We start from the raw sequence: 26,453 nt of genomic DNA on the forward strand, positions 1-26,453 counted from the left end.
GGCACAATTGAGTTGTACGGCTGTCAAGGTCGAAGAGCTGCCAACAATGGCTTATTGTTATGGGCGATATGAATTATATTTAGCAACCCCACCCATCATCTTATGATTTTCACTCGGCGAAATAACATTTATTAGGTAAAATCTTAAATTGATTTCCATTACGCCGCCGGCAAAAAGCACAACACGACTTTTCAATTTTCGCATGAATTATGGTTGGTATTTTCGGTCCAGGATCAGCTGGCCGGCTAAAAAGGTAATTAAGTGACTCAATTCACTTCTCAGCAACTCTTGATGTGCTCCCATTTTTCATTTGCGAAACTGGGCGAAAAGCATTTAGCTGCGACAGTTGGCCAGGCATTAATAAAAAGATATTTCAACGCACTTTTCACTGCTCAACCTGTTGACAGGCGCGCGCGTTTGTCGCTTGAGTCTTTCGTTTCCCCGCACTGATAATTGCAAGGGAGGTGAGGGGTGGGAGAGTGGGCAGGTGGGCTGGGCCAGGCGTTGCAATAAAACAATTTTTTCGGTATTTTGTTTTTTCCTTCCAAGTTTCAAAACACCCGACGGGAGTCGATATGAATCGAGCAAGTTGCTCAAGTAAAATTAATTTGAAGTGCAATTGAATGCTGAATGGCAATCGTAATGGAGGGGATGGTTGGGGTGAGTTCGGAACTGGGTGCTGGAAAACTGAGCAAGCAGTTTGCTTCAAAATAGTCATGTCTACGATCTAGCAACACTATCTGGAATCCTTATAAATGCGAACAATACTGAACACTTCACGCTTAATTTAGAATTCATTTCATTAATAAATAAGTGTTTAAAACCTTTTATTGTGAAATGTTTTAATAAAGGGACAACCAAAAATAATTCTATACCAAAACAACCTGCAAATAAATTCTGATTTTGAATTTAAGAAATCATATTAAACAATAAATTGCTATTACCATTTTTTGGAACATTTTAGGCATCGTCACAGTTATTGGGCGATTATCTAGAGTTTTGTGTAAGAAGGCACATTGCCAAATGTGTTATTCATGGATGTTTGAAACCATAATTTCCATCAAACCTTTTAAAAATATAATCAGTGTATACAACCAGTAAATCAAAAAAATAATGAAACTTGCAGTGCTGCAATCATATTCGTTTAAAGAGTCATGTATCGTTTATTTACAGAAAGTGTCTAAGCCACAATGCATGGAGTTGCACCATAATAACAAAATCAACGAAACTTGATCCTTCATCAATATCTCTCGCTCTCGCCGCCTCCCATTAGTTGTCCTTAGTTATCTAGTTGTCTCTGTCTCCAAGTGGGTGTCTGGGTTTTGAGGATTTTTGTACACAATTTGTATTTCCGCCTCTGACTACGAAATGCAAATTCAACACTTTGACGGCAGCAAAATGCGAATTATCCGCTGAATGTTCTCACTTCAATCGGGGTCGTCAACGGGGCTGGTATCCTTTCCGACATCCAGATCCTTAGTGCAGGTAGGCTCCGTGACCGTAGCCGGAGTATCCCAGACCGTAGCTACCGTAACCGCCATAGGATCCGTGGTAGGTGGAGGTGGAGTGCAGGGCAGGCACGGCATGGACCAGAGGAGCGGCGTGCACCAGGGGAGCGGCATGGACCACTGGGATGGCCTTGGTGGCCACCTTGTAGGTGTTGGCATAGGAGGTGGCCACCGGGTGGGCCAGAATGGGGGCGGCGTAGCTCTTGATGATCGGGGCGTGCGAGATCACGGCCGGGGCGGCATAAGCCGGAGCCAAGGCAGCTCCGTATCCCAGTCCGTATCCATGGCTGTAGGGCGAGATCACTCCGGCATTGGCCACGGCGCACAGGGCAGATACGAGGGCAATCTGTGGAGGGGAACTGCTATGTTGACTCCATATGAGGGGTATCCTGTAATCCTGAACTTACCAGTTTGAACATTTTGCTGGTTTGGTGTTGCTTGGACTTCTTGACCGAAGAGCTGAATGTGTTATGCTTAGACGTCTCAAGTAGCCCTGTTATTTATACCCGCAACATGAGAAATATTCTGACAAATCTCGGCCCAAAGAGCGGCGGAGAGGGAGAGCACACACGCCCCTTTCGACGGCCGAGAGCCGAAGCTTTGTGCATTTGCCGACCAGCAGATCGCGAAAGAGATCAGTCACGCGGCGGCTTTGGCTAAGACTCGAGATTTGAGCCACCGAATCCCCAAGATTTTCATGGAGAACCACCACGGGCACTTAATTCAATTTGTATTTTTTGTCAGCGTTTGGCGGCAAGTCTTGCTCTAACGGAAACTTTTATATTTCCATTCATTTCGGCGTGGAAATGAACAATTGTCTTCTGGGGGTTTCCAGCTGAGAAAATTCTGCTGCTAAGCCTGGTTCTGTCTATAAATTATTTTCCAATTATTCCCGAGATCTAAATTGGCTATTAAGTTACACTTCCTTTGCAAGCACATTCATTTATTGACAATTATTTTTTACACATAAGACTTTATTGTTATGGATATAAATAAGGTGCTAGTCCAGGGAATTTGTTATATATGTATTAGGTTAAATTAAAGATCGTTGTTAGCCAACTAATTACTTTTCATATTTGATTTATTTTCTCTGGGAGAAAAGCCTACAGGCATATTTAGCATATCTGCCTAAATCCTTTCTAAAACCTACAACACGCACTTTATTATCAATCTGCTGACTGACTGACTGCCTGACAGCTCATTAGAGATATAGAGATCCGTAGGTGTGGAAAATGTTGTTCTCCAGATGCAAATGATCAATCGGAGCTGCCTCTACACGCAGCAAATAAACTCAAGTGGTCCATGAAAAATTACTCACTTTAATAACTGACAAACACAGAGTGGAGACTGGTGCAGTTGGTCATTTTGGTGGCTGCTGGACGGCAGCTGGTTCGCCTATATTTTGCATGCATTAATATTTAACTGATTTGTTATCGCACACATGGCGTATGCGTAACTTGTGTGGAAGGAGCAGAGTCAATTGGAAACTTGGGTGGAATAAGCGGATTCAATTGGAATCAGAGGTAAATCATATTTGCCGCCTTTCGAACGGCCTGCCAGATTTCCTAATAGCCATGCTTAATTCCTAGACAGCTTCGAAATCATATCACAAGATCAGTCAGAACACATGGCTCGAACAGAACTGCAAACTGCTTGTTTTGGGCCTTGAACCGCTGTTTTGTATTGAAGAATTCTATAAAAATCGAAATTCTCCCAGGGCGAACAAAGACCGTCTTAAGGTTTATGAATCATAAATCAATAAACAATTACGATGGCGACAATTCTTCGACTCTGCGACCCTGGGCATCGTGGCTGATTGGACCCCAAATGGACAATCTGCATATCAACGGGGCTTAGAGCAAGTCAAAAGAGCAAAGTCTAAAACTAAGCCGAACCCTTCACCAAAGCCAACACCTCGTGATTTCGACCCGTGGCGTTATGCAAATGCTAACCAAATTGTCGCATAAATCTCAATCGCAGGCGGCTTGATTGACACCAAACAGGATGCCAAATTGCGTGGCTATCTATCGATCCGCAGCCACAAAACCGAAAAACCAAATATGCCACCCACTCGGTGGTTTTGGTTCATTTTGTTGGTGCTGGTTCCGATTGCAGCTGACCACCAAACTCTGGTGGCCTGTAATTGCATTTTAATGGCCTCCCAATTGCATTCTGTTTGTCTGCTGGCCATTGAGCAACGTCCATCCAATGCATGCATTCGATTTTGATTCAGATTCGCATTTCCCAAGCGACGCCCAAAATACTTTGATTGCCAACAAATCATTCAAAAGTCGAAATTAAAAGCCGTCAATTTTCCAACTCAACTCGTGGCTCAACTCAATATTTTTTCCGTTCGTGATTTATGCGAATTTTCTGAGGAAATAGTCGGACCTGAAATTCGTGTGCCGCATTCTGGCTAAGGAAATTTCCCTAGTCTGGAGTTTCTGGGGGTCTGGAGTTCGCAAATGGAGCAGAAGTGATTAGTTCGGCTTACATGCATTTGATTAGACCAGCATGTGACCGCAAAGAGTTAATTTTTAATTTGTTATAGTTTTACATAATTGTCGGTTGGGTGGAGGCCAATTTGCATAGCTGACTCCCATCTGCGGATCGCTGGCTGTGACTCGAGTGTGGCCAATTAAGTATTAAGTATACCACATGTTGGACGCCACTCGGTCAAGGCCGTGCTTACCCCAGCCTTTGTCACAATGTCGTGCACATTACAATGTGTACAGCAAAGCCCGACCATTACTTGTTTTATAATGATTAATACCGAGAGGAATAGCGACAACAGCCAAGTGCGAAACTGTAACAATGGCTGGCAAAAATCGTAAATGTGTATACCTAATTACCCTGGAAACCCCTTATAAATAAGTTCAAAGCTGGACTAAGCCTTCGTGTATTTATTTTTAATTATTTTACAAGTATAAATGCATACTAAGTCAAGTTGAATGCGAGCTTCAACCTAAATAAAAATTATAATCCAAAGGTTTCTTTAATTATAGAAAGTACTACCATTCGTTTTGTATACAAATCTCCAAAATCAAAGCATGTCATCGTATAACCAATTTTCCAGAATAAATGCAGTTTTTTTGCATTCCGAAAATCGTTTCGTAGCAAGACTATTACGAGTTTGTATTTTTTAATGGGTCTGAAATATCATTCCGTGATTATGTTTCTAGGGTACCAATCAACGCTTTGTTTTTCCACCTTCAATAAAGCAAATGTCAGGCAGACACCGCTGTGAAAAGAAAAAAAGCTCTAGAAAAACACACTGAGCAACGTGGATCAGAGTTTTCATTTATGGAATTAAACCGAACTAAGGTGGATTAACCCCATCCTCCCCCTTTTTCCACCCTTCCTCGGCTACTGTTTTATGTCAGAGCTGTATTACCTTCGACTTCGCCTCGAGGTTGGGCCAACAATTATCATTTGCAAAGTTGGTTTCATTTTGCTTTGAAGTTCTTTTTGTACGGGGACATGGCGCAATGTGGCTCATGGCACGTAAAGCGTTTGTTTTTGTAGCTAATTTTGTTGTTTTGATCAGCCTGCCGCATGCTATAACTATTTTGGTCACAGATCATTTGACAGCTTCACTGAGTGTTCGCTTTCTGGCTGCCAATGCAAATAGACCGAAATCTGCTTCATAATTAAGTAGTTAAATCGGAGCCGTGTCTCCATTTGAGTTGCACCATAACAACTGAAAAAGCAACAACACGCCGAACAACTCACGCCCCTTTTGACGCTCGTAAATTAAATTTGTGTGTCGCCAAATTGTATGCAAATCGTTTGACTCCCAGTTGCGGAGATTTATGCGAGGGGCTGTCCGAAATAATTCGTTACTCGATTAGTGCTTTTTAATTGAATTAAGTTCTCGTGTGGGTGCGCACTGCGCATTCCCCTTTTCGCCCATTGTTCTAGAAATCCAGTAGGTTCTAATGCATCTGATTTGACTTTCACTTTTGCTGCCACTTATTGCTGTGCGATCTTAGATTGTTCTAGAGCAATTCGGTGACTTGTGTAGTTACTCACCCTGAACTTGTGCTGAAATCAAATTACTGGGCGAGATCCAAGCATGATTGCACACCTGTGAGGGCAGTATCTGTATCTGAGTTAGAGGTGGCAGTTTAATAATCACGAATCTTTCCCAAAAGATTGCCGTGGCGCCCGAGCAGGAATTATCCGGATTAAGGTCCCTGCTCGGGCGCCAACGTACCGTTCCGGGATTCCTATCTCCAGTATTTAATTTGTACAATATTGTTATACACAGTCAAACTAAATACTCTCTAAGTTTTCATGGCGGTTCATAATTCTGAACTCGATAACAATTTTCCATCCCTATGTTGTGCTCTATGAACTACCAATCTGCTGATCAAGTTCACTCTGCTTTGGTTTTCTCACAAGCATAAGCAACAATAAACTGAGAACACCATAAGCGATAAAAAGTAAATTAGACTTAATGATAGCCACATCTAAAACATTAAATTCATGTACGTAAATTATATAGAAAAAACGAAATATCCACAAGTGAACAACATCAAAACGAATTCGATTTGAGAACCACAACGCCAGACAAACGAACTCCGCTCAACTTTACTTCAGTTACTCTGTGTAATCGAGGAAGTTGTTGGCGCTCTAGTGTTTGGCAAGCTGCAACCGGCAAAAAGTTGCTTGTGCGTCTAGTTTTGTATAATTCAGTCATTAAAATTAATAAGACAATGCAGATCACACGCCCCACAAAAACACGCTGACAGAAAATCCCCAAGGCGGCGCAAGAACTGGCCTAGCCAGCCATTTCCCAAACGTTTTGGCCTGGAGGCGGATGTGGCCATTACAAATCTAATGACATGGCGTATGAGCGATTTTCAATGCTGTTTTTAGCCAGGCCAAGCTGAGTCGCACCGATAACGAGCAGATAAGGCCAGCTCAGAGTGTTGCTACTTTGCACCAATGCACCAATAATTACAACAAATATCTCAGACTGGGCATTGCTTACTACAGCTAATTAAGTTGCATGTTTCATGCTGACAACCCAAAAGATACAGATACAAATGCAGTTGAGTTCGAGTTAAATTCGGGCCAGTCCCAGTGGACACAGTCAACTTCTATTAGCCAGACTATTAAAAACTCTTGTTCATTTGTCCAACTTCCAATTACTTGGAGATTGTTTATGGAATTGTTTTGGAAATGTGGATTACCCGACGTTAAAGTTCTTCACTTCCTAATAGGCGTAGGCCACCAGAGATTACCAACTAGCTACGAATTAATGGCATTAAATAAATGCATTAAAGTATTTGTTGGTACTTTGGCCTGTTCTAATTGGATGTAAGAAATTCCGTTCCTCTTGCGTTGGCATAGTCACATATGTGGTTAATTGAGTGCCTCAGTGCACTCATGGGTTAAGCAAAAGACAAAGCTTGCATAAGTTACGAAAAGCTTAAAACTAAGCTCCACTTTAAGATGGCAGCTCGAAAGTATACAACTATATTTCAGAAAGATACTCCATTTTTCTGACGTATGACAAAAGAATTGGTCTCAAAGCCGTAGCCCCTATATAGCTCTTTTAACATATTTATTTGTTTCTTGCTTTTTATTTCTGCCGCTAGAAATATTACACCCGGCGGTAAGTGCCAGTCAAAGATTTGTGCCAACTACTGCTAAACAAACCAGTGATTTACACTACAAGCTGGCTGGACCACAATGTCTGCGGGCACCGAGACCAAAGTGAACCGAATCCAACAACAATGGCATTCTGCAGTAGCAGTAGCTGTGCCAACAATAAGAGCAACTTGGCCAATGATTATATCGTTTCGGGGCCTGTCAGCGTCTTGTTATGTATCTCGCTTCCGAAAAAACCCATTGTGGGTTTCTTTTTTTATATTTCTGCCTCGGTTTTTCTTCTTAATTAAATTAGAGCCAAGGTCAACGCAAATGGGCTGGGAATCTCGGCGTGTATGGTTAATTATAAGCAAAGTTAGCGAATGTATAGGCCATGTTCAAGCGACATATCGTGTTTGGCGTACGACTTGCGTTGGTGGCACCCAAAAATAGTCGGGAAAATTCAGTCAGCCAGGAAAAAAAAACAGTTTGGCTGTTGGTTATGCTAATGGCTTATGCCTGGAACGCTGTCCCACATCTGTGTGGCAGTCAAGTAGAAGAAATAACCAGGAGTTGGGAGTGAATTTAATGGGTGTGGGTGCTGCAACAGGTATCACTGGTGGGTGGCTTGTTTATTTGCCTATTTCCCTATTCGGCTGTCAGCTACAGTTTTAGCCTCGCCTCGGCCAAAGCCGCTCGCTCAGTTACGCCCAAATGGGTCACTAATGAGCCATCTGGGTCTGGGAATTGGCTTGAGGAAAACGCAAAAAGACACAAGCATGGCAAAAACAAAAAAACACTACTCACAAAATTTAGATGATGGCTCGATTGTTTGTGCCAATTCTAACGTAAAGAAGCCAATTCCCTTGGTCGGGGTTGTATAAAACCCGAGTGACTTCTTCAACTGCCAAACATTGTTGCAGAGTTTCCCCAGCGAAGATGTTCAAAGTTGTGAGTTTCCTTTAAATCACATATCATTAGATAGTAACTACAGCAACACCTCTTCTCCCTAGTTGTTCCTTTTGTGCGGAGTGTTCGCTGTCCTGATCCAGGCTCGCCCCAGCTACTTGCCCAGCTATGAGCACGTGGAATACGCACCCAGTGTGCTGGGATACGAGAGTTACGCCCTTCCAGCCGCCGTGTCCCACCAGAGTTCCACGGTGGTGCACGAGAAGCGCCCCTACTGGCGCCCCATTGTGGATCACACGCCCATCCTGAAGGCAGCCTATGCCCCAACTACTTCGATCTCGTATGCTCCACTTGGATACTCCGGCAGCAGTGCGGGATGGTACGAGCCGGGAATCTGGGGAGGAGCCAGTTACCCCAGCATTTACCTGAAGTAGAACCACGAAATAGGAAACACCTTTCCGCAGAAAATCTCATATTTGGATATGTGTAACATATTACCTCTTCGGTTTTGCAATTTCCATTTGTACCAAATATGCGATAAATAAACGTTCCACACGAGGTAATATATTTCACACATTGCTTTAGTTCGTACTAGTATTGCCTATACTAATTTTAGTGAAAAGAACTTGGATATTCTTGGCCTATAGAATACGAGTATATATAGCAATGTAGGAAAACTTTAGTTCTAGTCGCAAGGTAAGTGTGCTTAATGAATGTGGGAGTAGTTACTTCAGTCTGTATCTTTCCTAGTCAATTTTATTGACTTTAAAAGGTTACTTTAATTTAAAGTTCAATATTAAAACAGGTATTCATTCACTGGGATAATGATAAAATCTTTATTCAATACAGCTTTGGTAAATGCAATAGGTATTTTTTTTTTAAAGAATTTTGTTCTGCATAGATACCATTTTTAAAGAAGTATTGCATTTCAAATGAACTCAATTCAGTTTATAAAACATTCGTATATGTAGGAACATTGTTTGTTTAATGCCGCACTCTTAAGAACGATTCTTTGCAAATATTTGAATTATTTTTAAGCTCCCCATATTTTTGAGAAACACACAGTAACTGTTTGTTTTTCACATATAATTTATTATTTTTCGATTTCGGTTTTTTCCAACTAATAAGGCACAGTTCAAACTCTTTCGATCCTCACCACATTACCAGGCGCCAGCGGCGTAGGTCAGGGGGGCGTGGTGCAGCAGGGGGGCGGGGGCGGCGTAGGAGAGGGGCGCGGAGTAGGCCAAGGGTGCGGAATAGGTCAGAGGAGCGGCGTACGAGGAGTAGGCCACCGGGGCGGAGTAGGCCAGAGGAGCGGAGTAGGCGACGGGAGCCACGGTCTTCACAATGGGAGCGGCGGCCAACACGGGAGCGGAGTGGACAGCGGTGGTCTTGACCACGGGGGCGACCACATCCTCCACCACGGGGGTGCTGTGCACCTGGGTCAGGCTCTGGTGCGACACGGCGGTGGGCACACTCTTCACCACGGATGCTACTTTGGCCAGAACGGGCTCCTGGACGACGGTGGTGGTGGCGGGAGCGCCGTAGACCAGAGGAGACCCAGCCAGGTGACTGGGTTTGGCGGCGGCCACGGCCAAAAGAGCAGCGAGAACGAACTGAAAAAGGTAGTAAGAGTTGGTAATCCAAAGCAGTCCTATATAGGGCTCCCTCCGGTCCTTACCAGTTTGAACATTTTGGTGTGGAGTTGGCTTCTTCGACTGGTGTCGCTGGATAGGGAGACAGACTTCGAATGTGTTGAGCTGAGGGACTGTCAACGTCTTTTATACTTGAACTTCACATTTTACACACACACGCACTTCGCCGGCTTTTGTCCATTGAGGCGGATACAATAAGCCATAAGTCGAACGTGCCTGAACGGATTCTGGCCGCTTGTCCCGGGTCTTGGCCATAAACCAGATTATTATTCGTGGCCAATTTCTGTTCGGCTCACCTTCTCCTCCGAGCTCCCCTTTCCCACTCATTACTTCACTTATTTTCGGCCTCGCATTGCTTGCCATACCCACTCTTGATTTCATTTCACAACTCGGAGCTCATTAGTCGCACGTACTCACCTGAAGATCGATTTCTGGTGAGGAGGGAGAACCAAGGGCCGAGATTACTTCTAATTGCGAGCCAATCGGAATCGCTTCCGACCCAATTTCCAAGGCCGGGTGAATTATGACTTAGTGGCTTTTACTTAAATTCCAAGAATGTGCAATGCTAGAAAGTGTTCATTCAAACAGATCTGACTAAAAAATAGATTCCGGCTATAAAGACCATTTATTTATAATGCAAATCTTGCAATTGCAATCCGCGCTCGGGCAATATGGATGTCTTCTTGAAAGTGAATTATAGAGAATAAAATAAATATAAACTTTAACTTTTTCGCAGGTTTTTATGTCAGTCCCAGGAATCTCATAGAATTGTTCAAAAAAACAAGTAAGAATGCTTTAGTCGAGTTACCCGACTATCAGGTATCCGTTACTCAAGTAGTGGAAGTGCGAATTATAACAATTTCTGCGATATTGATAAAAATTTGGAATAAAATAATAAAATTAAAAAAAATTCACAAAACTAATACAAAACAAGAGAGAACGCTATAGTCGAGTTCCCCGACTATTTGATACCCGTTACTCAGCTAGTGGAAGTGCGAAGGAGAGTCTTCAACACTGACAATTTTTGGCGGTTTGTGGGCGTTAGAGTGGGCGTGGCAAAATGTTTTTTGGCAAATCGATAGAAATACAAAACTAATACAAAAATGAAAAAATATTAAAACATCTTTCAAAAGTGTGGGCGTGGCTGTTTTATGCGGTTTGTGGGCGTTAGAGTGGGCTTGGCAACATAAATCAACAAACTTGCGCTGCGTTTATGTCTCTGGGTCTTTATGTTTAATCTCAACTTTCTAGCTTTCGTAGTTCCTGAGATCTCGACGTTCATACGGACGGACAGACGGACATGGCCAGATCGACTCGGCTATTGATCCTGGTCAAGAATATATATACTTTATATGGTCGGAAACGCTTCCTTCTGCCTGTTACATACTTTTCAACGAATCTAGTATACCCTTTTACTCTACGAGTAACGGCTATAATGAAAAAGCATTAAAACATTTTCCAAAGAGGGGGTGTATTATTGTTGACAACCTTTAAGCAAAATCTGCCCCTTGAAGTGTAGTTTTCCTCCAAGAAAACACGGCTTGTGTTTATTTTTTCTATTCCGTAAAATTGTGAGTGCACCTGTTCATCCAGAACACTCGTCCCGAGAATCGAACAGAATTTGGTATATAAATGCGTAGAACTTTGATAATGCACCAGTTATAGCATTTGACCCGCCTTTGCTAACACCACAAATGGATTTCCTGTTGAAAGCGGTAAGAGAATATCAAAAATATTCCTAAAAATCCAATGTGAAAATTGATTTCTGCCTAGATATTGTTTTCTCTCTTTCTGTGCTTCCACTGCACCAATGGACATGTGTATGGCCGCCACGAAATAGTCAGAAGGGACTTGAACATGACAGAGGAGGATCAGGGATTGCGAGGAGTACTATCTATGATTTTGAAGCCGCTTGCTTCTTTTGCTGATAAGGTAAAGGATTCTCCCCTGGTTTCACACTACCGCAAACACTTTAATTAATTTATTGTCATCAATTTAAAACAAGTGATTTAAAATGTGTTTTAACCTATTTAATTAAATACGTTTAAATCATGGAGGTGCATACGTGTTATTCGGGTACAGTGACTTTCAGAAATGTCCTTGATAATGGCTAATGATTCGTCGAGTTCACTGCCCGGCAATGTCAGCAATTTCCAAACAGCGGGATGCCCATGCTGTCACCCAAGTAATTTTCACACACATTTGTGGGTGTCCCGGCACATGGGTGTCCAATATTTACCCATGACACAGGTGCAGCAGGAAGTAAGTAGATACGTGACACAGGGCATTGAACCGGGACACTTTTAGTACACCAAGCGAGTTAAGACCGAGTGCCCACGCGCCGCAAAATGTGAAAAAAGTCTAAATTTACGTCAAAGTGTCAGCACTTCGCTTAACATTTTGAATTTCAGGCCAAAGTAACTGAGCAGCCCCATTTGTTAAATATTTTTTCAGAACGTTGACTTCTACGTTGTTTAGCAGTTGAACGTATATTATGCATTTCATCTATTATTAAAAAAAAATCCTTTAGATAGATTTGGTGATTATAATAGTAACTTGTTACTGTCATCTGTTTAGACTCTTTAGGAACTACAAGAAGATTAATGACGTGGAGGGAGAAGAAAACAACTTGCACGATTTCAAAGCAAAACATTTATTTATTTAAATTCGTATCACAAACCGTCCAGCGATGCACACGCATCCTGGTCACCTGTCAGCAGTTGGAGAAGTAGGACTGGGAGTGGGCCGGGCCATGGATTTACCACACACCAGTGGCGGTGTAGGTCAGCGGCGAGGAGGCGGCCACCTGGGCGTAGGATGTGGCCAGAACGGGAGCGGCGGCGGCGTAGGAGGTGTGGACAACGGGAGCAGGAGCAGCGTAGCTGGTGTGGACAACGGGAGCAGCGGCATAGGAGGTGTGAACCACTGGGGCGGCAGCAGCATAGCTGACCACCGGAGTGGACTTCACCACCGGAGCAACGACGTCCTCGACAACATGCGCGTGGCTGTGTACCACCGACTGGCTCTGGTGGCTCACGGCGGTGGGCACGCTCTTGACCACGGCTCCCACCTTGGCCAGAACGGGCTCCTGGACGATGGTCGTCGCCGCTGGGGCGGCATAGACCAGCGGGGAGGACTCCAACAGGTGACCGGGACGGGCAGCGGCTACGGCGAGCAGAGCAGACAATACCACCAACTTGAACATTTTGGAAATGGGTTAGGTCTGTATTGACTGGTTACGATTAGGAGTGATCGGTTTGAGTTTCTTGCGAGAACTGTTGCCGTTTGCCGGACTGCATCTATCTTTTTATACAGCAGCCACTTGGCTTTGACCTTCCGGCTCACAAAAGTGCGTCACAATTCGGCCCGAAATCATACCCATATCAGATTCTGGCCGACGATCAATAAGCAATTAGCGTCGGTGGACGGCTCAGCGGAGACAAGCGAACTGCTTGTTCGGGTACTCGGAAATGTAGTACACGGAGAAATATTATTAGTATCTGAAATAGGGCCTGCACTTATGAAACTTTATAGTAAATACTTTTAAAAATATTTTATTTTGTTCCCTCTTTAATGTGACCACAATCTTTACTTAGTTTCAATATTTTAATTTGAATATTAGCGCATCAAAAGAGTGGCTCCCTTATGTCTTCTGTGTAACATTGATCCGAATCACAGCCATTAGCCCCTCGACTGCCATTAGAGACTGGGATTCCTCGGCGACTGCATTACTTGCACTTTGTGCCGTGAGTCAGGGTCAACTTGCAGTGCGTGAGCTTTTGGGCTTCGGGTTTTGTGCGCATGGGTCTGGGATTTTGGGTTTCAAAGTGACCAAGTGCAAGTCTCATGTTTTATTGTGCCGGCGAGGGCAGATTTATACAACTCATTTGGGTTTGACTGCCCTCTGCTCTGCTCGTAAATGTTTTAATTAAACCACTCTTTTTTCGCTTTGCAGCCGCTTTGCGGCTACGATGAACATAACTTTTAACCATATATAAGGCGGCAATTGCGGTTGTCAAATTATCAGTCAACTTGTTCGCTTCAGCAGCACAACACAGACCAAGAACCAAAAATCCTTAAACATGTTCAAATTGGTAAGTTTGATAATACATTTATTATATCACATCATCCTCTAAAACTATTTTTCTATATTTGTACAGGTGGTGTTGTCTGCTCTCCTCGCCGTAGCTGTCGCTCGTCCCGGTCATCTTTATGAGTCTCCTCTGGTTTATGCCGCTCCAGCTGCCACAACCGTTGTCCAGGAGCACTCGCTGGCCAAAGTGGGTTCTGTCGTGAGCAGCATTCCCACATCGGTGTCCCACCAGAGCCAGTCGGTGGTCCACAGCCATTCGCATGTGGTGGAGGACATCGTCGCCCCGGTGGTGAAGTCCACTCCGGTGGTCAGCTATGCTGCAGCTGCTCCAGTGGTACACACCGCCTATGCTGCTGCTCCCGTTGTCCACACCAGCTATGCTGCCCCGGTGGTGCACACCTCCTATGCCGCCGCATCTCCAGTTGTCTACAACTCCAGCTGGTAATCGGAAGGCTGCACCTTTGGGGGCTTATTCCAGCGATCTGGACGGTTAGAAAATAACATTCCTATTGTACATAATTGAGTTTAATTGCGAGTAAATGTGATTGTTAAAAAAATTTATATTTGTTCTGTTTGAAAAAGGTGAGGTAGCACTTCCTCCGATTATCTTAAATTTTGTATTAGCAAAGATTAAGGGATTAACTCGACTATCTGGGCTATAGTCGGGTTCCCCGACTATCTGATACCCGTTACTCAGCTATTCGAAGTGCGAAGGAGAGTCTTCAGCACATACAGTTTTTGGCGGTTTTGTGGGCGTTAGAGTGGGCGTGGCATAAATTTTTTTGGCAAATCGATAGAAATTTACAAGACTAATACAAAAATGAAAAAATATAAAAACATTTTTCAAAAGTGTGGACGTGGCAGCTTTGGGCGGTTTGTGGGCGTTAGAGTGGGCGTGGCAACATGAATCGACAAACTTGCGCTGCGTCTATGTCCCTGGAGTCTGTATGCTTAATCTCAAGTTTCTAGCTTTTGTAGTTCCTGAGATCTCGACGTTCATACGGACAGACGGACATGGCCAGATCGACTCGGCTACTGATCCTGATCAAGAATATATATACTTTATATGGTCGGAAACACTTCCTTCTGCCTGTTACATACTTTTCAACGAATCTAGTATACCCTTTTACTCTACGAGTAACGGGTATGAAAAGTATACATATTTTTTAACCAGGAGCAATAGTGAAGCCAATCTGGTAATGCAAGCAAGTTTGTTTCACAACGTGAAACGTGCCTCGCCCATTCTAACGCCCACAATCCGCACAAAACTGTCACGCCCTCACATTAGAAAAATTGGTAAATGAATATCGATTACCATAAAAAGTTTTAAATTTCTTGATCTTACTTCCATTAGCTGAGTAACGTGTATCTGATAGTCAGGAAATGGACTATATCATTCTCTCTTGTCTATAGCTATTTTACAATAAGCTTCAGTAAGAAAAGATACAGAATACTCGTCCAAAATCCAAAAGTACTTTCTTGTGTCAAGCTTGCTAGTTTAATCAACTGTATTGCTTAATAATTAAAGCAATTAAACGTAACAACTCAAATATTTTTGAATTATTAGAAATTGCCAACAAACAAATAGTCATTTAATTGTTAACTTCAACTTGTTTTAAACGTTTAAATTAATGTACAATTAAAAAGTTGTATGTATGTTAAGTATACAAATTTTGATAGACAAAAACTACATACAATATGAGTTAACAGTTTTTATTTAGTTGAATAGTTTCCTCGTCCCCATTAGTCAATCTGGGTCATCAAACATCCAGTTGCTGGTAGCTAGAAAATTTTCCCATTAATAAACACCACAGGATTATTTTGAGCATGAAACATGGATTTATTTACATCAGTCGAAATGTGAAAGAAGAAAAACAAAACAGCAGGGTAGAGAGTTTAAACATGGTATCTGGGTGAGGTTAAGCCAAAGTTGCTAGCCCACGCAATGCCATCCAGGACCTCGTTCACGTTTACCAGGAGGGAGCCCAGCCATGGCCAGCCCAACCATGTCCGGCCCACGGAGACGAGAGCAGGGTCGTGTGGAGGGCAGGAGCCGCATAGGTCTTGATGATGGGAGCGGCATAGGTCTTCACCACAGGAGCCACAATCGGCTGGATGATGTGGGCCGAGCTGTGCACCTGGCTGATGCTCTGGTGGGAGACGGCACTGGGAACAGTCTTGATGATGGCGCCCACCTTGGCCAGAGCCGGTTCGTGGATGATGGCAGGGGCGGCATAGCTGTGGAGCAGCGGACCAGCCTCCAGGTAACCCGGACGGGCAGCCACTACGGCGAGCAGAGCGAAGAACACCACCTTTTTGGGGGAGATTATTGCATTATGTCCAGAACTATTTGATTTAGCCATAGGGTAGACTCACCAACTTGTACATTTTGCTAATCCTTGCGATCCTGGTGCGCTAGCTATTGGCTGAACTACTGAACTGTTGGTCTGTGTTGACGCCTCGCCGATTTGTGTGGTTAGCTCCAAGTCCGCAGCAGCTTTTATAGTGCCCAAAAACCCGAGCAGAGCCCATGTGCAACCGAATCTTAAAATGCAGAAAATACAATAATAATAATTTTCATGCTCTTTTTTTGCCATTTGCTATTTTCCTTCTTCAAGCATCGTTAAGAAAAGCTGAAAAATAACGCCAACGGGGAGTTTGCCGAGTTTGCATGTGCAGCAGCTGATTCGCTCTGTCTTCGGACAGCTTTTTGGCCAGAAAACCCCGGCCCACCCCCTTTGGCAACTCAGCAAATGGCCAAATGGCCGACTGACCGAGTGTGGTGGCCACTGCCCACCTAAGACATCGTACCCATTAGGTTGCAAAAAAAAGAAACCAGTCAAAATGTAATGTCTGTCTGACTGGGTTGAGCTCTCAGACGCTAGGTTTTTGGCCCACTCGGGCAGTTGGCCAGCAGCCGCCATTTGCAGCACTTCGGGCCAAGACGGGTGTCGCTGAAAATGTGCTTTGCACTTGTCATTTTCCTCCTCGGAGTTGACCGTGAAAATTTCCCCTGGCTGCAACACGCACAGCAGCCTCCGACCAAACCCGCCCAAAAGTAGCCCAAGTTCAATGGAAACGCACTTGCGTGTACGAGTATCTGTCATGGCCAAAACATAACTGGCTCTGGTGTCCGGGGGCAGGGGGGATTTGCCTCTTCGGCTGTTGCGTCTGCGGGAGAAGGCCAACGGAGGCGGAGGAGGAGGTAATGGAGGTAGTAATGTAAGAGCTAATGGTTATGGTATCGTCACCGGCTTGAGAAAGGAATGTGCGCAAACTCGCTGGCCAATTTGGTTGCCCATCACGTCGGCCAACGAACGCGAAACGAAATGAAAATTAATTTCTTCATATTTAAGCAAGCCTCACAGTGGGCTTTTATGCTTACTTAATTTCGCTTTCAGTGCGGAGGTGAGTAGGGCATACCATTAAGAGAATTTTGGGCAAGTTAGATCTAGAGAATTAGTTCTTAACTGTTTGAAGTAAGTACGTAGTTACAAGAAAATATAATTATAGCATCTTTTTGCAATATTAGTGTATGTATCATTTCACATACGTATTTAAAAGTAAAGTGTTAACTATATTGAAAATATAAAATTAATTTTATTTCATTTTTCGTTATTCTGCAGTTGTACAATATTTATTGAATCCTATTTTCCTGTCAGTTTACATTAAGCATATACCTATAAGCCGAATTGATATCCGAATATACCTTGCCTTACTGTATCTGCCTTTCTCCACCCCTTTTTTTCCGTTTGTATTTTCTGGTTATGCTAATCTCGGCCTGCAATTGTCTGGCATAACAATGGCCAGCTAGACGGGCCAGCGATAAAGCACCAGAAGGTGCAGACCCAAAGCCCGCCACAATCGCAGCCACATCCCACATAGAACCGCACTCGGGACTGGTCTGGAGTTCCGCTTTGTGTAATAAGCAAACATCGATTGCGATTGCGACTGAGCAGGCGCGCAGATCGCTCATACGCCATGGACAGTGGTGGGTTAAGAGAACGTTAAAAGGGGGTTAGCTAGAACTTGGGCGACGCCTTACATACTGTTTTCGATGACCCCCCTTAATGATCCCCGCACTTGCCACTGCCCACAAAAAACAAACACAACTGTACCTTCAATGGTGTTCAACTGGAGTTGTATTCGCCGCCGTTATGGTGATTTGTCAGCAATTTTTAGCATGATTAATGAATGTTTCGATCCGGCGACACAACTCCCATTCCCTCCTCCCGCCGCTTTGTTAGCCGAAATTCTTGAGTGACTTTTAATAGATTTGAGTCTATTTCTGGTGAATTCCTTGGCGATATCCGGGCTGTGTGCGCCAACATCTGTGTTACATTCCTGTATCTCTCTTGGGATCTCGAGTGGTACTGCTCTGGGGGTAATGTACGCCTTATGGCCAGCAGGCAAGTGACAGTTCTGTGGCTGTTTTGGTCTCTTTTTTGTATTTTTAACATGGCATTGCATAAGACTGGATACAAGAGCACTAACCACATTAAGAAACTGCCAGGCAATTATCATACAGGGAACCAGTTCCCCAGGCAAACTCGGTTCGATCGCCTGTTATCGCCACCGCTTAGCACCAAACTCAATTTCGCTTTTAATTAGAGGCATTCGAGCTGATCTCAGCTCAAACGTAATGAACAACAATTAGCCGCGCTTAAAGATCAATTACTCGGGAGTACAGAAACACTTGTTGACAGTCTTTAAGCGTCATTACTCTTCAGTCTTGTTCTTACCTTAATTACCTCTATTTTTCAGTGTTTCCGAGTCTTTCAATATTAACTTCTGATCGGCCATTGTACTATTGTGATTTTTATACACGTTACTGGCTGAAAGGTCGGCTTAGATCACACGGAAATGATGTAAATAATGTATAGAAATTATAAATGAGGAAGTAGTGGCTGGATGTCGATTGAGAAAAATAAGTCAAATGGTGTGGAAATAAAGAGCAAATAACAGAGTATTTCAATCATTTTACTCGAATTTGAGAAGTACTTTTCACGATCGCCTTTATTATGTAGTTGTAGGATAATGATGACTTGTTTAACGTAAAACAAATAATTCAGTTTTTATTAAACGTTTATATTTCTTTAAACAAGTATAGTAAATATCTGAATAGTTATTTTTATAACCGTACAGTAAAATCCCGCCAGTGCCTTTGCTAGAAGCTAGTCGACCTACCTTTCTGCCGCCTACAGAAGTAATTCAAAACTGAACCCATTAACTTGTCCATAAACTTAAGTACAAAAGCATTCCGTTAGCAGTGCAGACACCTTTGAATGACTCAAAATTAGTTGACCATTATGTTACGTGAAATTGAATATTTCTGTGGGCCAGAAAAGAGCGTTGTTGGCCAAGCCCGATCTGACGGGTTTTCAATGTAGTTGCCAAACACTCCCGGCCCAGCCACAAATGATACGACCTGTCCTGTTGGCACAGTTCACTCAGGTGTCAGAGTGCTGGACACTCAGAAACTCAGATGGAGTCGGAAACTCTGGCCAGAAGGAGCATTACGCAAATGGCAATCGGTGGTGAGAAATGTGCTGCAGCTGCGGCAAGTAGAGCGGTGCCCCATGCCGCACAATACTCGTATATAAAATTCATTTTCATTTCCAGGGGGCCCCTCGAGTAATTACGTTTGACTAACTCGCAGACCGAGGTGCCTGCCTGCTGGCTGCCACTCTGGCGTATACTCAACGAGAACACCTAACAGGTGGCCGGGCGACCAATTGGCCATTGGCCATTGGCCACTCGCTAAGGTCAGATGTGTCCATCAATTGAGCGGCATTCTCGGATTGGAAGTGCTGCGTCAGCGGATGCCTGACTTGGTTCACAATTTAATTGCAATAACATTGAAAATAACTCGAGATTCCAAGTCGAAGATAACGAGCGGACTGCGAACTGCGGCTCCCACTAACCCACTGAACTGCATCGGGCATTTGGGTGGAGTGCTGCAGCACTCCACTGTTGCAGTTGCAACATAGTCACTCGCTGCAACCCGTTTATGCCGCAGATGCAGTGCTTCCTGGTCGAGATAAGTCAAGCAATTGAATTCATTTTGGGCTCCACTTTTCCCATTTTTTTGGGAGTGCTGACCAGGGACCCCAGCGAATTGTTGTGCAAATATTTACCCCGCTTAGTGCAAATCATGATTAATTTGCCAGACTATTATAGCGATGCCGATTATTATAGCCTCGCACGCTGACATTTTAGCACTTGCCGTCCGAGTTGCCTGTAAAAATACCAAACGACATTCTAATGAGCTCGTGCTCTCGACTCAAGTGTTCTAGTTTGCCATGGAGTTGTATCTGTATCTGAATCTCAAGCTGAAGCTCAATCCGCTGCCGTTCGTGAACTTTGCAGAAATGAGATGACAGGGCGCGAATGGAAGCCTTAAATATCGCAATCGATGGCAGACTGAAGCGAAGCTGAGCAACTGCAGTCAATACAATAGGTGTATGAGGATGAGCTCTGAGGCGAATATGTTAGCTTAGGTAACATAAAAATTGGGAAAATGGGCCTTTGGGAGAACAATTTTTATTTCATTGTTCATCAAAGCAGTTATTGGCTTGTAACCTTATTAACTGCTTTAATGAACAAGCTATTGTTTGTTCTTTGTATACTTTGCATGATTATTAAAATATAAATTATTAAAAATATAAGTACATTTTATTTTAAATATCGTACAAATTTACAGATATCTGTAGTATTATCTGCATTAAAAAACCAATAAGCCAATTTATGGAGATTATATTTTAGACAATAAGTCCCTATAACCATCCTAATCAACATTATTAAGAAGCATATGATTTTTAAGGGTGTCTTATAAAATAATAGTTCAATAATAGAAGATACGAAGTAATATTGCTTTTTGGATAATTTTGTTTGAGATGTTGAAAAACTGAAACTAAAACATGTTTTCCCACACCTATTACAATAATTAAAGCTAGTATTTCGATCGCGGCTGTATGCAGAATGCATATGATGACAACAAACTATATACATATATCTCGATTCTTACACACTAAAAAAAAGGTCGTTTCTTGCGCATTCTCAGACCCAGAGATAACATAGAAGAAATAGACGTAGACAACTAATTTCCACGACAAAAAATTGCAACAATTAAATTGGCGAGTGTGAATTTCCGCTGACCAAGAAACGAAAACAAGAGAGCCAAACAACTATAAAAAACAAGAAACAAAAATGCGATGCTGTAAAACCAACAGCAATTTGCGGGCCAAAAACTTCAAGTAGTCAAGGTCGCAGCGGGCAAATGTAACACTGGCATAAATTATGCTACTTACTGTACAGATGCAGTTACTATATACATAGATACATAGACACAACTTCAGAAATACAGAGACAATTTGCAGTAGTTTTTACATTGGTCTAACGGAAAGAGCGAGTTGCAAGCTCAACGTGCAAAAAAGTTGCAGCAGATGCAGCAACAATTACAATTACCAATTGCAGCAGACGAGCATCGAGAACAGAACGTCGACATTCGCTGGGACATTTTAATATTATAAGACTTGCCAAAATAAACAAGTAAATACAACCAGCGACAACCTTAGGAAAAGCTCCATGAATGAACGCATACTCTTTACTTAATTGAGGTACATTAGCAATGCGAAAAAGTTGACTAAAACTAGCTTACAAAAAACTGAACCCATTAACAGCAAATTTAGCAATACTTGACAAACGATCATAAGCAATAAAACAATTTAGGCAAGTTAAATATAATTAAAGACTTACTATTTCAAAGAAATAAATAAATCCATAACCATGATATATAATTCAACGAAAATTATTTAAATGGTAAATTGTTTGTTTATTTGGTACTTAAAATGTTTTATAAGCGATCGGCTAATATTTGTTCTGTCTCTATGCATTGTCTACAAATTACAAATAAAATATAAGTAAATTACTTAATTCTATTATGAGTTCTATGTTCTGATATTTCAGATACTGTTATGTACTTTTCTCTTATAGTTCCTACCAAAACTTGAGTTAGGGCATCCCCATATCACAGGCGTCTCTCGTGCCTGCCACCTCATTGAACCCAACTGGCAGAGTTCAGCGCTTTGGATTGGGATTGGGATTGGGATTGGAAGGGGTCGATGGATGGAGCGACTCAGACTGCGGGTAAACAATGCGGCGCTTGACAAAACTGTGTGCGAAAAAGGCAGACAACGCAAAAACAACAATTGAAATGAACACCGAAACGAGCTGCAATTACAACGGCAACTTCAGGCGGCAGACTGCAAACTGCGGATGCAAACGCAAGGTTCCACAACATTGAAGCCTCTCAGCAGCGGCGGATATGGCAACGAGAGCATCTGCATCTGCATCAGCATCTGCAGCGGAATCCGCAGCTGTTGCTGGTGGCCAATTGGCTAGGTGGCAAGTGAATAAAAGCCACCTCCACACCATCGAGTGGCATCAGTTGTAAGCAGCGAGCTACCAAGACCAAGACCAACCACCGAGGATTAAACCACCCACAAGATGATGAAACTGGTAAGGATACCGCGGATTAACTCTGGCTGAGAACCAATCTAAGGATATATAACCAACTCTTAGGTAGTTTCGCTACTCTCCATTTGCGCCTTGGCGGCAGCTCGTCCTGGATTCCTGCATGGCCACCACCACCACTATCCGGAGATCCCCTACTATCCTCACCACCACCATGTGGAACCACTGCACTACCACCTGCCCGCTGCCGTCTCCCACCAGAGCTCCACGGTGGTGCACAGTGTGCCGCACCACATAATCAAGCCGGTCCTGCTGCCCACTGTGGTGAAGACAGTGGTGCATCCACCCATCATCAAGGCTTACCATCCTGCGCCCATCATCAAGGCCTACCACCCCTACGATCCCTTCCACCTGCACCACCACCACGACTTCCACGATTACCACCTCCACTAATCGAAGAACCTGACGATTGACTGATGATTGATAACGATAACTGAATGCCGATAACGACGACTGGGAGAATGCAACCTGTGTATGCTGTGTATGTTTGCGTGTGTCGATTGTTCATGTGTAAGGACCAACTGGAGGTTTCGCTGTAAGCTGCTGAATATTCTATTCCATCTATCTATAAAACTGTACATAAAAGATACAACACCTAAAGGTGGTTATTTTACTTGGGATAATGAAGAGCACAGATACAAAGAAGTTGGTAAATGGAAAAAGCAATATTTTTATTTAGACAAAGGAATGTACGTACATCTGCCACGTTTTGGTATCACGGAAATCCCTGCGGCTAAAAGTGATTCAATCACAATTCCCGTTCTAGTCCCAGTCATATCTGATTAAAAGCTATTTCTGTATCACCCCGGATAAAATATTACTGCACTTACACAATTGAAACTAATCTTCTCTTCCTTTAAGTGGGAAATTAATACGTAAAGTGACGTCAAATCCGATCGGATATCTGTGTCGCGAAGTCGCACAAAAATCACTTCCTTATATAGCTGACATAATTAGCCCCTGGGTAATAGTAATTATCCGAAAAAACCATTCGATACAGTCGATGGGGGATGGCACATTTCCCATGGTGACAACACACGTTGCCACTACATGTGGCAACCAAATGATTTCTCTGTTATGCAAATCAGTGCATAAGCAGATGATGAATGTCTGTGTCTCTGCAAGGGGGACGAAGGTGGGGAATGCATATCACTCGGATGGGCCAATCGAGGTGATAAATAGTTGTTGCTGCCACCGTTGCATGTAAGTTTCCATTGTAGACATGCAGGGTATGAAAACACAATCAGAAGGGATCCAGATCTATTTCAAGTTCAAGTCTGCTTGGCTTTTGCAATCGACTTTCTGTTTTGCATAAGCCAATGCAAATCGCCACAGTACTTTACCCACACACCCGTCGTTAAACTCGCATTCGGAATCAGCTTAATCGGCAAACATTGCCATAAAGCCAGTCTAATGGGATACTCGAACAGTTAATGTGACATAAACATCAATTAGATATTACCAATTTTCAATGAATATATGCAGATTGTGGGGTAGGGCAAAAGCAGAGGTGTTTCACAGAGGGGTTTATATACTATGGTTACCTCCTAGTGCGCTCCTGTTTTTATACAAACCAATACTTCCTTGTTTGGTGCATTAAAATCAAATCAGAATCAATATCATTCAGCAACTAACCCTGAAAAAGTTTCGCTTTTTGTTTTGGCCAGTCTTTTCATCGCCGAAATTAGCCGCAAATCGGTTATGGTATAAGCCAACTTTTTGGAATGGTTCGCTGACCGGCAAACGAGGCAAATGAAATAAAATAATAAACAAATAGATTCGGCAAGGTAACTGCGGTTTTTGTAGTTTTGTACGGGCACGTGATTCGGTAGCTCATTAACGGTAAACAAACGAGCAATTGGCAAAAGAGGTGGGGTCTACCTTAGGCTTAAAATCGATAGCATTGGGAGATACAAAATATTAAAAAAAATTTATTTGTATGCCATTGATGAGTATAGTTTATACACATTAGATCTAACTGACTCACAATGCAAGAAATCATTTAACTAAATTAAATCTATGCCCAAAGCTGGCGAAATAGAAAACTTTACATACAGCGATGACTTAATAATTATAATTATTTAATATTTCAGTTACGTATTTGTACATCAATTGGGAGGTAATATCAAATTAATGAAAATGAAAATAATTTAAATACATAGTTACACACAAAGCTTAAATTGCTTCAACATGTGATTTTATGATTTCTATGTTCTCAGATTTATTCTCAGAGCATGGGTGTATAGTATCAAAAAATAGTTAAAATATGTGTTACAACCCGTCAATCCAGTGAATAATAATTTAACTATCAAACTCTTTTGCTAGTAAGAGTGGTATCCCTAAAAAATGTTTCTTGCAAATGCAAATATATTTCCTGATCCACAGCACTTGACGGCATTGTAATAACTCACTGCCCGCGACAGTGATCATAAAATGTATCTGATGTGCTGGTGTCGCCGTATTGCACAAGACAAAATCGCTTTGGAGACAATCTCTGTCGATTGGCCGAGCCCCGGGGCAAGTTGGCCGACCAACCGAACTACCAACTGACCGCCGGCGTTATTGGCAAGTCACATTAATCAACGTTTCGCCAAGTTGGGAACTTAATTTATGCAAGCCAAAAGTGCAAAGAGCAAGCCCCACCTCCTCTTCCCCGTTAACTAAACTAAACTAAGCCGCTTGAGTAGATTCTTTTCTTGGACTCACATTACATATTTTCCCCTGACATGATTCTATTTATTTGTTTGCTTAATTGTGCGACGCATGCAACAGTGTCAAGTATACGCCGCATAGTCCCCATAGCAAGTGAGATTGCGGAACGAGGAGGGAGTGAGTCCACTTAGAACATGTCTCGCATTGCATAAATCATAAGGCGGCGAAATCCAATAGAATCGAATCAGATCGCATTGAAGTAGCCAGCCAACTGAGGGAGAACGAATGCAGTGGGGGAAAAGTCTAGACAGTTTTGGGAACATTCGACTTTGAAGTAATTAAATTCCAATAGTTATGCCGAGAGACATGTTTGGGAATAATACATCACAGTTTCAGATGAAAGAGGATGACAGAAACGACTTAATTGAGGTCACAGATCAATTAATTTGTACAATTAATGTAAATGTAGAAATGGGTACGTTTTGTATTACTTGCATTACTTTGAATATATTTTTCTCGGTGCATTTCGGTAACCCGAGAACCTGCCCCGGAAGGGTTTTCATTCGGCTCGACTCAGTTGGTTCTGTGTGGCTTAACTTGGCTTGAATGCTGCGGAATGTAACAAACACGGGTGAAATGAGTGCAGAGTGCAGAGGCGTGTTGGCGACCCATTTGGAGAGCGCCAACTGCAGTTCTGATTATTCCGTATAAATAGGCCAGTCGAGAGTGCAATTCTATGTCAAATCGTTGCAAACCATCAACAAAACAAAATGTTCAAGCTGGTGAGTTCTTAAAGCCAACAAAGAATATTCTTTGTAAGAAAAGGATTCTAAAAAGTGGACACACGCTGATAAAAGTGGCATCCTTCTAATATAATATATAACTATTTACATGTTTCCCCAGTGCGTCTTCGTTGCTCTCCTTAGCCTGGCTGCTGCTGCCCCAGCTCCCGCTCCTGCTCCTGGACTTATTGCCCCTGGCCTGGTTGCACCTGGAATCTGGGGACCCACCGTCGTCGGACCTCATCTGGTTGCTCCCCAGGTTGTGAGCGTGGTGCCAGGTGCCATTTCCCATGCAGCCATCACCCAGGTGCATCCTTCTCCTCTGCTGATCAAGAGCGTCCATGGCCTGGGACCCGTTGTGATCGGTTAATTGGAGATCCAACCACCCACATGTCTCACCCACACGCCAGCCAATCAGCTCCTGTTCTACCATAACATTTCCTGCGGATTACTTCAACCACAAGTCCTGTGCCCTGTTTATAATGCCAGCCAATTCAGCAATGAGAAGAAAAAATCACAAAAAAATGTTTAGACACTAAAATACATTTCAAGCAATAAATACCTACCATACTTGTTATAGCGAGCGAAAAGGATTTTGCATTTATTTCACTTCAATTGATTTCTAGAGCAGCCCAAAAGTATACTCGAATAATATCCCAAAGGTAAGTATAAGACTTTTATAAGAATTGGATGCGAAAGAAAGAATTATACTTTGGTCTCT

At 42.9% G+C, this 26,453-nt stretch overlaps 9 protein-coding genes across 9 annotated transcripts; 5 read left to right on the forward strand and 4 right to left on the reverse strand.

The window, feature by feature from the left end:
* Positions 1-1,192: 1,192 nt before the first annotated feature.
* On the reverse strand, positions 1,193-2,366 carry LOC122617660 (cuticle protein 65). Its single transcript, XM_043793589.1, has 2 exons — positions 1,916-2,366; positions 1,193-1,854 (listed from the first exon to the last, which is right to left on the reverse strand). Exons 1-2 carry the CDS (start codon positions 1,925-1,927, stop codon positions 1,477-1,479), a joined length of 390 nt encoding a protein of 129 aa, XP_043649524.1. The 5' UTR covers positions 1,928-2,366; the 3' UTR covers positions 1,193-1,476.
* A 5,673-nt stretch (positions 2,367-8,039) lies between these two features.
* LOC122618043 lies at positions 8,040-8,449 on the forward strand. Its single transcript, XM_043794165.1, has 2 exons — positions 8,040-8,057; positions 8,120-8,449. The coding sequence occupies exons 1-2, from the start codon at positions 8,046-8,048 to the stop codon at positions 8,447-8,449; spliced, it is 342 nt and encodes a 113-aa protein (XP_043650100.1). The 5' UTR covers positions 8,040-8,045.
* Positions 8,450-9,025: 576 nt separating this feature from the next.
* On the reverse strand, positions 9,026-9,755 carry LOC122617029 (cuticle protein). The gene is made up of 2 exons (XM_043792670.1): positions 9,697-9,755; positions 9,026-9,631 (listed from the first exon to the last, which is right to left on the reverse strand). Exons 1-2 carry the CDS (start codon positions 9,706-9,708, stop codon positions 9,176-9,178), a joined length of 468 nt encoding a protein of 155 aa, XP_043648605.1. The 5' UTR covers positions 9,709-9,755; the 3' UTR covers positions 9,026-9,175.
* A 1,560-nt stretch (positions 9,756-11,315) lies between these two features.
* Positions 11,316-11,726, forward strand: LOC122617031. Its single transcript, XM_043792672.1, has 2 exons — positions 11,316-11,385; positions 11,444-11,726. The coding sequence occupies exons 1-2, from the start codon at positions 11,365-11,367 to the stop codon at positions 11,648-11,650; spliced, it is 228 nt and encodes a 75-aa protein (XP_043648607.1). The 5' UTR covers positions 11,316-11,364; the 3' UTR covers positions 11,651-11,726.
* Positions 11,727-12,428: 702 nt separating this feature from the next.
* Positions 12,429-12,875, reverse strand: LOC122617030 (pupal cuticle protein G1A). Its single transcript, XM_043792671.1, has one exon. The coding sequence runs from the start codon at positions 12,873-12,875 to the stop codon at positions 12,429-12,431; it is 447 nt and encodes a 148-aa protein (XP_043648606.1).
* Positions 12,876-13,686: 811 nt separating this feature from the next.
* LOC122617588 (pupal cuticle protein C1B) lies at positions 13,687-14,293 on the forward strand. Its single transcript, XM_043793506.1, has 2 exons — positions 13,687-13,764; positions 13,831-14,293. The coding sequence occupies exons 1-2, from the start codon at positions 13,753-13,755 to the stop codon at positions 14,206-14,208; spliced, it is 390 nt and encodes a 129-aa protein (XP_043649441.1). The 5' UTR covers positions 13,687-13,752; the 3' UTR covers positions 14,209-14,293.
* Positions 14,294-15,733: 1,440 nt separating this feature from the next.
* On the reverse strand, positions 15,734-16,221 carry LOC122617832 (neuropeptide-like 3). The gene is made up of 2 exons (XM_043793839.1): positions 16,140-16,221; positions 15,734-16,075 (listed from the first exon to the last, which is right to left on the reverse strand). The coding sequence occupies exons 1-2, from the start codon at positions 16,149-16,151 to the stop codon at positions 15,734-15,736; spliced, it is 354 nt and encodes a 117-aa protein (XP_043649774.1). The 5' UTR covers positions 16,152-16,221.
* Positions 16,222-22,196: 5,975 nt separating this feature from the next.
* LOC122618071 (uncharacterized histidine-rich protein DDB_G0274557) lies at positions 22,197-22,691 on the forward strand. The gene is made up of 2 exons (XM_043794203.1): positions 22,197-22,283; positions 22,347-22,691. Exons 1-2 carry the CDS (start codon positions 22,272-22,274, stop codon positions 22,689-22,691), a joined length of 357 nt encoding a protein of 118 aa, XP_043650138.1. The 5' UTR covers positions 22,197-22,271.
* A 2,883-nt stretch (positions 22,692-25,574) lies between these two features.
* Positions 25,575-26,326, forward strand: LOC122617617 (neuropeptide-like 3). The gene is made up of 2 exons (XM_043793544.1): positions 25,575-25,732; positions 25,854-26,326. The coding sequence occupies exons 1-2, from the start codon at positions 25,721-25,723 to the stop codon at positions 26,100-26,102; spliced, it is 261 nt and encodes an 86-aa protein (XP_043649479.1). The 5' UTR covers positions 25,575-25,720; the 3' UTR covers positions 26,103-26,326.
* Positions 26,327-26,453: the final 127 nt, after the last annotated feature.

The sequence above is a fragment of the Drosophila teissieri genome, chromosome 3L, assembly GCF_016746235.2.
Source record: "Drosophila teissieri strain GT53w chromosome 3L, Prin_Dtei_1.1, whole genome shotgun sequence".
In the NCBI taxonomy this organism is placed as follows: domain Eukaryota; kingdom Metazoa; phylum Arthropoda; class Insecta; order Diptera; family Drosophilidae; genus Drosophila; species Drosophila teissieri.

Bases quoted from the DNA above. Each gene is read 5' to 3' on its own strand.
- LOC122617030 (XM_043792671.1), bottom strand. From the start codon at position 12,875: ATGTTCAAGTTGGTGGTATTGTCTGCTCTGCTCGCCGTAGCCGCTGCC.
- LOC122617031 (XM_043792672.1), top strand. From the start codon at position 11,365: ATGGATTTCCTGTTGAAAGCG. The intron at 11,386-11,443 runs GTAAGAGAATAT...ATTTCTGCCTAG, and splicing joins TGGATTTCCTGTTGAAAGCG to ATATTGTTTTCTCTCTTTCT.